The 16,960-nt window shown below is 36.1% G+C and overlaps 1 protein-coding gene across 1 annotated transcript in view; it reads left to right on the forward strand.

Moving 5' to 3' along the window:
• The window catches only part of PTPRM (protein tyrosine phosphatase receptor type M), a 544,777-nt gene that overhangs the window by 337,680 nt on the left and 190,137 nt on the right, over nt 1–16,960 (forward strand). The window contains exons 12-13 of the mRNA XM_058178627.1: nt 11,507–11,780; nt 12,780–12,816. Of these exons, the coding sequence (XP_058034610.1) occupies nt 11,507–11,780; nt 12,780–12,816 (311 nt within the window). The remainder of the gene's footprint in view (nt 1–11,506; nt 11,781–12,779; nt 12,817–16,960) is intronic.

Below are 16,960 nucleotides of genomic sequence, written 5' to 3' on the forward strand. Positions count from 1 at the left end.
CTGATGATCATTAGGAAGCTCTTCTGAAAATTCCACTGAAACATTTATTCTTGTAATTTTAAAATCATTATTCTATCTTAAATGTCTTGTAGTCTGGAATCCTGACTATATCCTATAATCTTAAAAGACTGAAAACTAATCTTGATAGCATCCCTTTGCATTTTTGAAGAACGTTATCATATCCCCACCTCAGATGTCTTTTCTCAGGACTAAACATCCAATTTCCCCAATCTCTTCTTGAAAGACTATTTTCCAATCCCCTGATCATATCTATTGATCTTTGTTGTGTCTCCTAAAGTCTCTGTGAATTTTTCTTAAAATATGATGACCAGATAACACACTCAAGACTTGGTTGACTATGACTGGTGCATTTAAGAACACTGAACACATATCACTGTCAAATGTCTGTTGCACATGTATTTAGGACTTGTCAAATGATGCAAGTGATTGCAACTCATAAAAGAGCAGTTTTGTCTTCAACTACGCATAACAACTGATGTCACTGATGATGCATAATTCATAGCAGACATATACTATATAGAAGTGATAGCTAACCTTTTCGGCACCAAGTGCCCAAAGTACGCACACACAAATGCATGTGCACGCACACCCATAATGCAATGTGCGTGCCCCCTGTGCACCCCACCCCCACGCATGTGAGTTGACCTCTCACATGCGCCCACTCCTGTGCATGTGCACACAACCACCCCGAGTGTGCGTGACTAGCCCGCATGCACCCCCGAGGCATGCACACGTCTCCTGTGTGCGTCTCCCGTGCCTGCGTGGCACAGACCAAAAACCAGCTGGCTGGCAGGAGGCGCACGTGCATGCACGGCGAAGCTAAGGCAGGATGATGGCTCATGTGCCCGCAGAGAGGGCTATGCATGCCACAGGTTTGCCATCATGGCTATATAGGATTAGCAATATGAAAGAAGACTGCTTGTTTTACCAGTTACTGACTACTATTATGTTGAAAGGTATTTCCTACACAACATTTGGTCCTTGAATTCTAAGTGAGTACTGCACCTTGCTAATCTTTCAGATGTATTTCAGAACGCAGTAAGTTGAATGCTTACGGGGGCAAGGTTATGATCACATGCTAGCCACGGTAATAGAAAAGCAGCAACTTTCTAAGGAAAGCGGAAATTATGAGAGAGAAAAAAACCCCAAGAGTGCTTCTCCCCCCCACACACACCCGTATTAAACTTGCTTCTGGAAGATGAAAGTGTTGAATTGTCTGATGAAAAAATGTTATTGTTGAACATTTGAACAAATTAAATTTTGACTTCAACCTCCATAACCTGGAAGATATGACTAAGCACAGCTAGAAGTGAAACCCATTTGACATTATCACTGAAAATTATGATAATAACATTTGAAGCATGGTTGGCTGAGATAATCCAGTACACAGATATTGTGTAGCAATTCTCAAAAAATAAACATAATCACTGAGTGCATTCCGGATCAAAGTAGAAAAGATATGGGAATGAGGGAAATGAGACTTTGAAAATTTTATTCCTGTTTTCTACATGATATTTGTGTGAAGCAGAATTTATTGCATTCCCAATCACAAATGTCAATCTTTCAAGCTAGATTATATTTTAAAATGCAGTTTTTCAAATACATATCATGGTTTGAAGAATTTTAAAAGCTTAAACTTTTATGATGTCAAGGCTAACATTTGACAGCATGACTACTACAGTGCACTTTACATGGAACTGCTCTTGAAAATCACCCAGAAACTTCATCTGCTCCAGAACGCAGCAACATAGGCAGTGACAGAAATAATTCAGGATGCCCCTATAACACCTCTGTTTTGCAGGCTGCAGTTTATTTCTGGATGTGATTCAACATGCCAGTCATTATGTATACAGCTTACATGACACAGAGCCTGGTTACTTGACTCTGTCTCCTTTGATATCTGTAGAGAGTAAAGAGGATAATAAAAACCTTGACAGAAAGAAGGAAAATCAGTTAAAGAAATGAGCAGGCAAATAATGCTTAAACCAGGGGTAGTCAACCTTTTTATACCTACCGCCCACTTTTGTATCTCTGTTAGTAGTAAAATTTTCTAACCGCTTACCGGTTCCACAGTAATGCGCTGTGTATCGTCGTCTGTGCATGCCTCTCGCGCATCGTGGATTGGGTTTGGGAGGGGGGCACCGGCTACCAGCTTTGCTTGTCTGTTACAGCTGGGTGGTGTGGGGGGAGATGCACGAGCTATTCTGGGACAAGACTCTTGTTTGTGGTCGCACTATAGCGCCATTTAGTTTCACTTATGTAACGTGAACTACACTTCTGTGCGGGCGATACAAATAGTATATTTTCAGAAATTTAAATTGCCACGGGGAATTTTATGAAAACCTAATGAAAATGTTTTTAAACAATGCTATGGGTTTTTTTTTAAAGTCAATTAAATTTAAAAAAAGGAAAGTGCTTCAGCATCAGACAAAACCCCTACCACCAACCATGAAAGCTGGAACGCCCACTAGTGGGTGGTAGGGACCAGGTTGACTACCACTGGCTTAAACCCAAATGAAGAGGGAGAGTTATGAAATGTCTAGGCAGGCAGCCCCCTAATTCAAATAAATGCAAAAGTGAGAGAAGGGAAATTTAGATTTTATTAATATAGCAGATCTTAATAAAAAATAGTTATAGGCCTAGGTAGTCTTTGAGTTTTGACAATAATTGGGACCAGAATTTTTATCATTAAATAATACAGTTTGACATCACATGACCATATAACATAGCAGTCCCCATTGCCAACACTAACTGAAAACCACCTAGCACACTAAGCAAGGACCCCTACCAAGCATAGCCATTCCCATTTTGATCCTTCCCAGCCCTGAACCTTAGTAAGATAGTGATTGTTTCCTCTTCACCTTTCCTCGCCCACCTATCTCCTCCCCATCTCTGCCCTTTGGGATGTCCTACAGAGCAGCAGTGGCGGCGGCAGCACTGAGGTTGAAGTAGAAACCCAGGGCCTTCAGCAATCCTGGGCCTCTACTTCAGCCCCCGTTTGATCTAGTGGTTAAGACACAAAGCTAGCTGGGTGACTCTGAGACAGTCACTATTTCTCAACCTAACTCACTTCACAGTGTTGTTGTTGTGGAGGAAGGAGGGTTGGATATATTTATAACTTGAGTTACTTGTAAAAATAATAGTTACTTCAGCCCCCGTTTGATCTAGTGGTTAAGACACAAAGCTAGCTGGGTGACTCTGAGACAGTCACTATTTCTCAACCTAACTCACTTCACAGTGTTGTTGTTGTGGAGGAAGGAGGGTTGGATATATTTATAACTTGAGTTACTTGTAAAAATAATAAAATAATATAAAAATAAAAATAATAAACATGGGATATACATAAATAAACAAACAACTACTGCTATCAAGTATCCCAAGCCTCATTCTGCAGCCAGCCACCACGATGCAAAATCACTATCACTCTGCACTTCACAAGCCCTGCTTGCACCTACATGATCTTTGTTGTCTTCCTCTTGCTGTTGTTTTGTCGTGTCCCACTCCTCCGCTGACGGCTGGATCCGGGAAATCCGAATCAGGCTTGCCTCTGCAGCTCTGCCCAAAGTCCTAGCAAAGTCCTCAGAGCAGGCAGGAGACCAGTAAGTGACTTCAGCAAGATCAGTTTGACTTTTTGCCTGACTCAGAGACTGCCAGAAAGTAGCTCCTTTATATAGGCCATGGGGTGTGGCACCATGACTCAGCACTCATTAAGGCCTGCCCCTCCCTTCCCTCTGTTGCCTCCGTCTCTCCAATCTTCTGATGCGAGGGTCACTCCAATCAGCTGTTGGTAATAAACCCTCCTCAGGCTCACCTGCTGTGGAGGAGGGGGAGGGGTCTAGCTGCTCCGTTTGCCTGGGCATGGAGTCAGGGCTGGGGCAGGGAGATTCTCCTTCTGCAATTTGTGTGGGCATGGAGCCAGGACTGGGACCGGGAGGCATACATTCCTCAGTGTGCGGGAGCAGGTAAGAAGGCCCCGGCTGCTCTGAGGGCGGGCAAGACACAACATGTTTAGATGTGTCTGGCCTATCCCTATATGAAGCAGCTGCTGGGCAAACTAATTCTTCTTTCTGAGACAGCTTGTGCTATTCTCCAAATAGTGCAGGCCATTGTCATGATGCTTTTTAACACCTTCAGAAAGCTGCTTAGACCTTCTGCATCATTGCGAGAATGATGTGCGCTATTTGGAGAAAAGCAGAGGTGATCTTGGAAAGAAGCCTCAGCAGCAGCAGGAGCAAGATGATGGAAGTCAGCAGCAGGCTTGCAAAGAACATGGTTTTGGGAGTGAATGACGCTTTGTCCTGGGGGCACTGACCATAGCTTGAGACGTTCTCCTTGGTGGCAGTGGCACTGGAGCTAAAGTAGAGGCCTGGGGGGTGGGAGTGACTAGCTGAATGTTTTGAAGGCTCCGGACCTCTAATTCAATCCCAGTGCCGCTACTGATGAGGAAGGCCACTGTGCAGGGCAGCCAAAAGGGCAGAGATGGGAGGAAATAGGCCAGTGAGAAAACACCCTTGCAGTTGAAAGGGGTGCCAAGCGCCTGAATTTTGCAATATTTTGCAATGGCCATAAATTTGGGGACCAGGCATTAGTAGCATTCACTCAGTGCTTCTGTAACTTCAAATGGACACTGAACAAATGGTGGTTAACCAAGAAGTACTTCTGTTTGGCATCTGTATTTTGGTCTGGTACACTTCACAGGGCTAATAGTATCTGCTCAGCTGATTTGGTCTGGCAGGGTTGGTGCACTCCGTATTCCTTTGATTAACCAATGTCATCTATCAGGGTCTTGGAAGTACTACTTTATTTGATTACTAGAGTGCAAATGGCTTGCCTGGATTATTGAGAACATATCTAAAGGCTCTGGTTTAACATCCGTACTTTCTTGCCAAGCAGCTTTTCCCACCATAGTATGGTTCAGATATGTTGGATTAGAAAACCCATCCTTCTAAGCTTACTGATTCAAGATTATACTGATCATAGTGTTAACATCTGGCTGAGGGAATACCTCAGCAGGTATTCTTGAAACCTACATCTAACACAAGCTGGTGTTATGTTATTTTTCACAGTTACAGGCCAATATGGTCAGTTGTAAACAGGATTACAATTGCTAGAATTGCCATATTGTGTCTAAAACATGGGTAATATCAGGCAAGGGAATGCCTTTAAAAAGTTAACATTGCAATGTGTAAAAAACAGCATTTTTAATATATCTACAGAAGAAACCTAACATTAACCCCTTCTTATGCCATATACGTATTCAAGAGGACTTTATTCTGCAGTGACACACAGAATAGGAAGAAAGGTTCAAAAACATAAATATGATAAATAACCACAATCATTTTAATTAATTATTTGGTAACTATTTGGTGGAAGTAGCATGTGTATGTAATGGAAACCCTTGTTGAAAGGGGGACAGAATTCCAAGACACCACCATCAATAATATTTTAGTGAAATGAGACAGAAGTGCTGCCAACCAGGGTTTGCTTATTTGGAATTCTGGGCCAGATGTAAAGATTAATAATAGGTGGCCTTTTAGGGAACTCTCAGATCCATTCTAATGTTTTACTTATTACTTTATTATCTCAAATGTCCATAACTGGTTTTTTTTCCATTTTGCCCTTTGTTCATAATATGGACTAGTAATTGAGTTCATATTTTTCACCTAACCTTTCAGCTGTAATTAATATTTTATTATATCAGATTTTTATCACTAAATAGCCTAGCAGCAGGATATTGAGTTGCATATATGGGTTTTTAAGTTCCAGTGACTTACTGATGCCAGGTTACTTTCCTGTAATGAGTTACGGTTGAGAGGACACAAAATGCATTTATGGTTCCCAGCTAATATTCCAAAGCAATTTATGACTGATCTTATCAAGATCACAGTCAGACCAAGAGAAATTAAAGTAATGAAAATGGAATATTCATCAGTTGAGATCCATTTATCATATACAGTATATGGAATGTGATCAAAAAGGTGAAAAAGTATATGCAAGGCTAGTTATGACCTGTGTGTGTGTGTGCGCGTATGTGTGCCATTTTATGAACAAAATCTGATTAGGTCAAGTGTATTTTATGGTGTGATTAAAAAAGCTTTTTATTATGTAGTGAAGAATAAATGCCTTACCAGTATGATACATTTTTTAAAAATAATTATTGATGTTCATCTGCATATGTAAATCAAAATGCATTTCACCTACTTACTGCATATTTTAAAAAAATAATTAGTTTCAAGATACTGGTATTCAAAATACAATTAAATATATTAATGAATACTATTATGTTATATCTAGATGCAGTCATAATATTCTCTGGGTCTAATACTAATATCAGTAACTAATTTTTCAAAACACAGAAAATCTACACTTTTTGTTACATAGGTTTCCTATGGAGCAGAGTCTATTTTAGCCTTTTTATGTTTTGTGGTAAAAGAATCTATATTGTATTTTTTTTTATATTTTTGAATTTTAGCAACTTTTTACCCATGGTGATAAATCCTATTACATATTTCTTCTTAGTGATATGGTTTGAGTAATCCATTGTTTGATTTGGTGTTGGGCTTACTTTTTCTCGCAATTGTAAGCCTGTTACAACTGACTTCAAATTGCTGATAAAACTCAATTTTTCAAACAAGGGACAGAACTTAAATAATAATAAAAGAAAATTATATATCCAAACACAACATTCGTACTTCAGCGAAGACTACTCCCCAATCGACATTTCATAAATCTGGAATTTAAAAAAATGGATTTTACACTTTAAATTTTTTTTTGTCACAACAATATATACAATCATCAACATAAACAATAATTCATCATGAGAGAAAAAGTATATATAAGTAAAAGTAAAAGTAAAAGTATGCATATAATACTATAATGAAGAGAACAATAGGACAGGAACGGTAGGCAGTTTTGTGCTCTTATGCACGCCCCTTATAGTCCTCTTAGGAATGGGGTGAGGTCAATAGTAGACAGTTTTTGGTTAAAGATTTTGGGGTTTTCAGTAGAGATTATAGAGTCAGGTAGTGAGTTCCAAGCGTTAACAACTCTGTTACAAAAGTCATATTTTCTGCAATCAAGTTTGAAATGGTTGACATTAAGTTTAAATCTATTGTTTGCTCTTGTGTTGTTGCGATTGAAGCTGAAGTAGTCTTTTATAGGAAGGATATTACAATAGATGATTCTGTGTGTTAAACACAGATCATGTCGGAGTCGGCGGAGTTCTAAGTTTTCTAAACCCAAGATTTCAAGCCTGGTGGTAAAAGGTATTTTGTTGTTTTCAGAGGAGTGAAGAGCTCTTCTAGTAAAATATTTCTGGATGCGTTCGATAGTATTAATGTCAGAGATGTGGTATGGGTTCCAGACAGATGAGCTGTATTCAAGAATAGGTCTGGCAAATGTTTTGTATGCTTTGGTTAGTAGTGTAGAGTTTTTGGAAAAGAAGCTACGTAAAATTAAGTTTACAACTCTTAGAGCTTTTTTTACTATGTAGTTGCAGTGGGCTTTGCCATTTAGATCATTTGATATGAAAACTCCAAGGTCTTTGACAGGTAGAGGGTCGTCAGTAAAGTAATTTGTTGGAACAGGAACTAGAAGAAGGTTCGGTTTAAACTGAAGAATCTATGAATTTTATTGGACCATAATATAGTTTTCCTATGTTAAGACATGCTTCCTGCTTTTCTCATATGAACAGAAGACTGTTGTAGCTTCCTTTTCTGTTAAAGGCAAAATGATTAATTTTTGTCAGGTATAGTGCAGCCCAGAATAATTAAATATTAAAATGTATGTATCACATTGAGCTATGGAAATACTCTTGCATTCCATGTACTTAGCAAAAACATATTATACAGAACAGAAAGATACGCAGCTTTGAATCTCCCCAGGCTCTGCTGCAATCAAGATATAATATAAATTAGCAAGCATTTTTCTTCCCTGAGGAAGTAAATAATTGGTCTCAGTCTCATTGTAAATGCCCTCCTGACAACACAGAGGCAAAAAAATGCCTTCACCTTCCATTGACGATCCATTTTCCTTAACAGTAGATCCACAGGGATTTTCTGTCTGTGTGCATAGGAACACTAAGAAAAGACTTTGCCTGGATCTTTTCTTGGCAGAAAATCCCCTTTGTAAATAGTAATTTAAATCTTTGGAAATATTCCTGTGAAATGGTTGGATGGTCCCAAAGAAGCTTAAAGATTTTATTCATACACTCATGCAGACGCACACACATACACAAACATGCATATAAACATGCTTTCGTTCCATTTTTCCTCCTGTCAAGCTGGAAATGTAACAGAATATCTTACCCAAGCTACTGAAGAATTTGTATTGGGTATTTCATCTTTAGAGGATAAAATTAAGCTATCTTTTATTTCCTCCTGCTATAAGACAACATGGGCAGTTTTTTCTAGCTTTATTTGTGAAGTCCATTCATAGGAAACTAGAGGAAAAATAATAATTTGGTTTACTTCAGAGATTTATAGCCCCCTCAGTTTGAATGAACAGCATCAACTTAATTCCATTTGCTGGTGAATACGTTACAAAATGAAGGTGAAAATGATGGCCTGCACCATGAATAATTTTGAGGAAGCTGATCTTAGTTTGCAAACCTACTTCTTGCACCATCAACTTCCAATAGAGAATTGAGTATCATTTGTGAGATTCAGTTTGGTGTAATAGTTAAGGGGATGGCCTAAAAACCAGGAGACTGTGAGTTCTAGTCCTGCCTTAGACATGAATAAAAACCATGAACCAGCTATTCTCTTAGAGTCCAGCCCACCTCACAGCATTGTGTGGGGAAAATAGGAGGAGAAAGTAGTATTCTGTATGTTTACTACATTGAGTTACTGATAAAGTAATAAAGATGGCATAAAAAATAATAACAACATGAAATCAACAATCAACAGCTTTGAAGGCTAATTTCCTAATACCAGATTTAAAAGAATTATTTTGAACAAGAAAGAAGAATGCATTTAATCTTAAAAAATCCAGTCAACTTGTTTAAATCAATATTTAAAGGGGGAGGGGGAATCTACTGCCCTTCCAAATAAGAGAGTATTGATTTTTTAAAAAGAACAATTATCATTAAATAAAGATGAGAAGTGCAAAATAATGGGCTATTATAGTAATAAACCATCTCAAATATATGTTTGCATGGGAAAGAAAATCTCAATCAGTTGCAATTTTCTGAAAAGCAAAATACATTTTCTTCACATAGTACTGGAAGAATTAGTAACCAACAAGATCTATAAATCTAGATCAGGGCTACTGTTATCATTTTAAAGGTAATGTAGTTGCTTCTAATATTAGTTGTGGTGGGTTGGGAAATAGATTGCCAGTATCCCTGAAGCTCATCACTCAAGTACAGTGAAGGCTACTTTCCCATCATTCTAGTTGCCTCCTCTGCGAAGGACAGGAAGTCATTTTTCCCTTGGTCTCATGCAATCTTTCACAAGATATGCCAAATCTAGACTGTCTGAAAATCAATAAGATACTGGTGAATTATTTTCTTTTCCATGTTTATTTCTGTGCTGAGATATTTTAAGTACTCATAGAGAGATATTTACTCTAGATAAATTACTCCTTCATAATGAATTAGAATTTGTTAGCACACTTCTATTATTCATAGCAAAAGGAAAAAAAGTCCCTGCAGATTTTACTCCACTATAGGGGACAGAGATCATCCCCATTTCAAGGCCATAGCCAGTTCTGTCTGAAGACAATTCCGCAGTCATGTGGCCATGATGTCACAGAATACCATTTCCTCTCCATCAAAGTGGTATCTATTTATCTATTCACATTTGCATGCTTTGGAACTTTGCAGGTAGGCAAAGATGGGAGTTCACCCCGTTGCGTGATGCTCAGGTGTCAAATCCAGGCTGCCAACTTTCCAGCTCACCAGCCCAGCGTCCTAACCACTGAGCCATCCCACCGCCCCGTATTAGTCATAAGACATAATAATAGAACACATAAAGTCCTTTGTCCGTTGAAGGTGGAGAACCCTTTTTTGTGTTAATTAGGATAAATGCTGTCAGTCATTACTGAAGACATATAATCTAGGTGAATCTTATTTCTGACCCATTGCAATAGGTGAAATGCTAACTGTGCTAAAAGAGCTAGTGCAACTTTAGTCATCTGGGAAATTATTACAGTAGAAAAGAAATATAGAGATATGGTTCAATGGTTACCAGAGCCATATTTTCTTAATATATATCTCACCAGAAAGTACATCCATTAATAGGATTTAAAAAGAGAGTTCATGTTATGAATGTAACTCAAAATATCTTGTAACATTCATTAACAACACGAACTCATTTGTACAGTTTTAAAACTTATAACTCATAGAGTAGAATGAAGTTAACACTGACCTAGGTGCTTATAAGGTGGTAATTTACATCAGGAAGACAGTCTTGTGTGAAAATGGGACAGCAGACAGGATTTAGCAATTTTTCATTACCACTTGGACGTTGATAAAGGGGAACAGAAAAGAGCTTTGTGACCTTTCAGTGCTTAAATTATTAAAGAGCAAATAGATTTGAGGTCTGGTTGGTCATAGATCTAATTTGTCTTTTTAGGGGAAAGATGAAAAGATATTTTGGATTTGAAATTGCTTTAATCAACTTGGTTCATTCTTTAATGTATCTCAGGATGAATTCACATGTTTTAGAGTGCAGCATACATGAACCTCTTTACCTGAAGGATATTTTCCATTCAGCTTTCCACATTTTTTAAAACTGCAGACTGAATCTTATAATTCAGAAAAGTATAACATTGAAAGGACAACTGTATTTTTTCTACATCTTTAAGAGCAATATATCAAGACAGTTCATGTTCAAATTTGAACCAAATCCTAATGGTCGTTATTTCCATTTTCTTAAGTCATTCAATGTTCTGAAGCTAAATAATTGAATATATTATAAGTACCGTTGATGTCTTACTTGATTATGTTTCTGGGTCAAACTACATGTTACATTATATACAGTGCAAGTATGCAGGTTTTGGAAGAAAGATTTGAATTATTGCCTGCAGATTGGGAGATTTAAAACATCCCGTTTTCTCATGTACAATTAATGGTCTTTAAGACTAACAGAAACATCTCTTCCTGATCAGATTTAATAAAGCAGGAAAATTCTCTCTACCAGTAGACCTCATCTTTGAAAATGGGGTTGGGAAATGAGGATAATATAGGTATTCCTCATTTAGCAAACATAATTCATTTTGTCAACTCAGGCATTAAGTAAAGTGGTGGTTAAGTGAAATCACGACTGTGTTTACAATCTTATTTTAGCCGTCCTTTGCTTTACAGACCTACAAAAGACATAAATATTTATTGCATTTTATATTGTGTGCCTGTGTCATAAACATACAACTATTTATCATAAATTTTAGTTCATATGATTTAAGAATTGGGTTTTTTTCCAACCAATGGTTTAATTCTAAATTAACCCCATTTTTTCTCATTGTTTGTCTTTTCAACCTTTGCTAGTGTCTACCAAATAGTTGTTGAAGAGGAACGCCCTCGCAGAACCAAGAAAACCACAGAAATCCTGAAATGCTACCCTGTGCCAATTCACTTCCAGAACGCTTCAATTCTTAATTCCCAGTATTATTTTGCAGCTGAGTTTCCAGCTCACAGCATTCAAATGGCTCAACCTTTTACTATTGGTGACAACAAAACCTACAGTGGCTTTTGGAATAGTCCTCTTCTTCCTCATAAAAGTTACAGCATTTATTTTCAAGCTGCAAGCAGAGCAAATGGGGTAAGCCCAAGAGCACAGCTTTAGTGTTGTAAATAGTCCATGCTATCCTACTTTATGCCAAAAATGAAAATAAGTTCTCTCTCTTTCTTTCTCTTCCTCTGTCACACACACACACACACACACACACACACACACACACACACTTAATCTACCTATCTAATCACCATTGCTTAGAACAGAAATAAAACAGGGAAGAATTCAATAGTTATAATAGGAGGAAAATTCTGTTCAAAATTTTATTTGTACTCTTTTCAATCTCCCTTACTAAATTGTTCATTAGCTGCTCTTTGGCTTTTTCAACTATATTATCTCAGTACATCAGCCTAAACATTGTTGTCGTGTTGATAAAAACTTTTGGGCCTTTTTTTCCTTCAAATAATAAAACAAACAAAGCAAATTAAGGCAAAGTACAAAAATATGTAAAAGGCCCCTCCTTTACAGATCATATATTTATCTAACAGAATCAAGAACTGTTTTCCATTTTCTGGGCATACCTACAAGAGCCCTTCATCTTTTGATAAGCTTCAGTTGTTTCCCTTGACAGCAGAAAAATGTTTTCTGCCAAATACCATAATGGCCCATGTCTTACAATGCATTGATAGTGCAGAAATGTGCGATATCATTGATTTTTGTTTGCTTCCCTTACATTGTCTGGTATGTTGCCTTGAACTATCTAACTGACTAAAGAAAAGAAAATATCCCAAGGTCAATGTATTGTCAGAAGGGGGGGGGAAAGGATAATAGCTAATATCTCATTCATGTTCTAGTTTAATGTTAAGTGAAGTATTGATGCTACACGTCCAAGTACATTTTCATTCATTTAACTTTAACAGGGAAATGAACTAAACTAAAGAGGCAATTGTTAAGCACGAAGATATTAAATAAAATTGACATGGTTTTTGAGCATAACAGTGGTTTGACATGCACCTAAAAACAAACACTTTGTTATTTTTCTGGATGTAAATCAGCAAATAATCATTTCTTTTTTATCTGCTATAGGAAACAAAAATTGACTGCGTCAGAGTGGCTACTAAAGGTATGCTCCTATTGTGTAGTTCTTCCTAGCTTTAAATCTGTACCAGATTATTTATATATTGTTAAAAAGATTTTAAAAATCCTTTTATGATATTACATATAGATTACTTAAATGTATAAGAAATGGAAATGTTGAGTTCATTTAATATAGAAGTAGTCTTATAATATATGCATTTGATTTTTTCCATTTTTCATTTGTGGCTTTCTGATGCTGCTGTTTACCTAATGTTAAGTATTATGTATCAGAAATGGATAACATAGTATATCTAGGATGCTAGGAACATCACTGTTTTAACAACAGCAATAAAAGCATAATATTGTAACAATGCATTTAAATTTCAAAATTATTTTTTGACGATTTTGGTCAAATGCTAGAAAAGCTAGACTCTATCAGAAAACAGAGACTAATCCACACCATCTGTAAAAAACAGATTTATAGACCTATAATTCCAATAAACAATTTAGGGAAAGACTTGCAAAGCTTTATGAACACTATTTATAACAATTCCTTACATTGTGTTGCAAAGAATTTTCGTTGATTTGTACTTCAAAATTAAAAGTTGGCTTTTCAGGCATTACCAGAGAAATGTTCTTAGGATAGATGGGATCAGAAAGCCCAAGATATGAATTGTTGTATGTGCAGTATTCTTTTTTCTTTTAACATTCTTAGCACATCTCAAACAACATTGCTGACACTAGTGCTACTTATTTCATACATTATTATAACATATATTATTTTGGCATGATTATATGGCTGATACTCATTTTTATAGAGAAATATAGGCAATTAATGGATTTTGTGTATTCTTCATGATTATATAATGCATATAAATGTTAGCAGAAAGAGCACAACTGATGGTAATGAACAATAATGAAGTTTCTTCCATATATTATTCCTAGTCAAGTGGAATTTTATTTAACTCCAGAGTTAAATAATTAATCAAGGAAGACTAATTTGGTCCAATTTATTATAAATGGATGAAATATTAACAATTGTAATCTGTTCTTTATTTAGAAGTTATTCTGCCAATTGTTTCATCTTTTGGTAGCTGAACTTTTTTATTCCTATGCTTATCAAAACAAGAAATCTTTTCTGCACTGAAGTTGGTACCATAGCAACAAATAATATCAAAGTAGCGTCTTGGTGAAAGGGAAAAGATAAGATTCAGCTTTCATTTAAAACATATGCTAGTTCATTTTATGTTATAAAAGCATCCTTGTGAATATTTTGTAAAACTTTTGAAAAGCCTGTAGAGTTCTCAGGGATATAGGACTGGGCCCAATATGTACACTTGTTTGGCAATTCCCTTCCAGAATGGCAATAATTAAGGCAAGAATTGTTTTTAGCCATGTTTTTGAACAAAGGCTGGCCACTTGATATCTATTTGCTGTACAATAACATTTATTCTTTACTATATCCTGGTAATATTCTGCCCATAAATAATTCTGCAAGGAAAAGAGAAGCAAGCTTTCTGGAAAGACTGTTTATAAACAAAAAATTGGGACAACGAAAATTTCTCCAAGAAACTTCATTTAATATGTTTTCTCCAGCTGAATTTTGAAAGGGATTTTTTAGTTGATTATGGCAAACTGACTGCAGTGAAGATAGAATAGTTATATTATCTGGTTATTCTGTGACTTAAATATAAATTACATTTGAATAATAGTTTTTGATGAATAGTATAGTACAGGAAATCCTCATTTTCTGACTGCCTCATATAACAACCATTTGAAGTTTTAAAAATAGCTTCCTCAACTTAAAGTTCTCAATTTTATGACCATCACAGTATCTCACAATCAAATCATTGCTATTTATGTGTTTTGCAACAGGCTTGGGACAACCAGAGTTAATAGAGAAAGCAGATGTTAAATAGTAGGTGGTTGTCATATGATTTTTCAGTTAGCAACAGCAATACTTCACTTAACAACCAAAGGGGGAATGAAATCATAAGCTGATCATTTTCACATGATTTTCACTTAGTGATCACTATGTCTAGCATTCAAGTTTCCAGTCCCAATTGTGGTTGCTAAGCGAGAAGTGCCTGTATATCAAATACTAGTAACAGTTAGCAGTTGGTGGTGTTCGTGTGTATGTGTACCTTTAAGTAATCTTGTTCTAGCAAGAACAACTCCCTGCAGTTTTTGTGGCAGGATTTTTGGATGAGGTATGCCATTTCCTCCTTCCTAGGCTTGAGAGAGTTGATTGACCCAAAGGCACCCACCCAACTTTGTGCCTAAAGCACAACTAGAATTCACTGTCTCCCTGTTTCCAGCATAGTGCCTTTAACACTATTAAATTGGCTCTTTATTTATTACAAAGATTCATTTAAATATAAGATATGAATATTAAAATATTTCTTACTTACTTGCTACAGTAAGTAAATCTTTGTGTTTGTTTCTTTCATGTCATATTATTCTGCTTTTGTATAGGTGTATTACAGCTTTATTAAAAATATAATGTTGGTAGCAGAAATGTGAAAGATAAGTAATCCAGTTAGTATGGAAAATATATTTTCAGGTAGCATTTGATTTGTCCTTGTCCCTTTCTTGCTTGCCAAAAAAAAATTATTATTTTTTTGCTTGCCAAGTATGTTTTGTGCACTAGTCAGTTATGTTAACTTATTGTAGCTGTCTCATGCTTTTTTTCCCCTATCAAATGATTTCGGGATAGCAATAGCACTTAGACTTATATACCGCTTCATAGTGCTTTACAGCCCTCTCTAAGCAATTTACAGAGTCAGCATATTGTCCCCAACAGATTGTCCTCATTTTACCGACCTCAGAATGATGGAAGGCTGAGTCAATCTTGAGCCACTTAGAATCGAACTCCTGGTGTGAGCAATGAGTTAGCCTGCAGTACTGTATTCTAACCATGTTGCCACCACGGCTCTTGGTTAGTTATTGGTCAAAGGTTGCTTTTATTTCTGCAACTTTAGGTATTCATGCCATAATGACAACAAAAATGTTGCATCAATTGATTATGTCCATGGCAAGGAAACTTTTTCTATATGAGATTGGGCAAAAAAGGAACAAGAGCCCTTTAGTCTTCTATATTTGATAGTTCTGGGAATCAAGGCACCGTCCCATCCAGTGTATAAGATCAACATGCCATTAATGCTTTTGTTAAGTTTTTGTTAAAATAATAGATTGATTAATTCAGATTATATTTGCAGAAATAAAATATTTATGTCCCAGAATTAGGAGAAAACTCACTAACATACAAGCAAGAGGTGTTTATTATGTACAGCAATGTAAGGGCAATTATTCAATCATAATAATTGAAATGCTTATACAAATATGAGATATTTAACTAAATACTGTATATAAATACATTTTTATATGCAGTAATTGCAATGCCAGAACACCATACCTGTCTCCTTTCATGCTTAGGAAATCAGTTATAACAGGGTAGAACAAGGAAATAAGATGAAAAGAAGCTTCCCAAATAAATTATTGCAGGTAGAGGCTTCAGTGACTTCAATACATTTGATGAGCTGTATCTCACACTGTCCATACTTGTACATTTCTCCTGAGAAGAAAAGTGTAAGTTGTACAGTCCCCAAGATTTATTTTCCAAAATATTGATAACTAAGATTGAAGCATAATGCATTATAATGGATAGTGCAGAAGCACACATGCTTTCTTGTATCCCTAAATTATTGCCATTTAAGTGAAAAAAGGGAAAGAAATGGCTTCCAAATGGATTATTTAGTTTCATTTGGTCCATCATAAAAAATATAAATATGAAAATTCATTTTTTAGGAAATGCTGCTGCTTCTCTCGATTGTTACATATACATAAAAGAGAAATCTGAATAAGTTGAATTTCTACAGGACAACTTACTGAACATTATATTTACCTTACATTTATAGAAATATTAGGCAGTTGTTTCATTTACTAATTTTTATTTTTATATTCTATTAATATCTTGTTTTTCCACCAAAAAAGAGAAATTTGAATAAGTTGAACTTCTACAGTACAACTTACTGAACATTATATTTACTATACATTTATAGAAATATGGGCAGTCGTTTCATTTACTAATTTATATTTTTATATTCTATTAATATCTTGTTTTTCCACCAAAAAAAGTTGTCACTCCAGGCTAGCAAGAAGAATAAAAATAAAACAAAAAATCCAAATGA

This window comes from Ahaetulla prasina, chromosome 3 (assembly GCF_028640845.1).
Source record: "Ahaetulla prasina isolate Xishuangbanna chromosome 3, ASM2864084v1, whole genome shotgun sequence".
Lineage (NCBI taxonomy): Eukaryota > Metazoa > Chordata > Lepidosauria > Squamata > Colubridae > Ahaetulla > Ahaetulla prasina.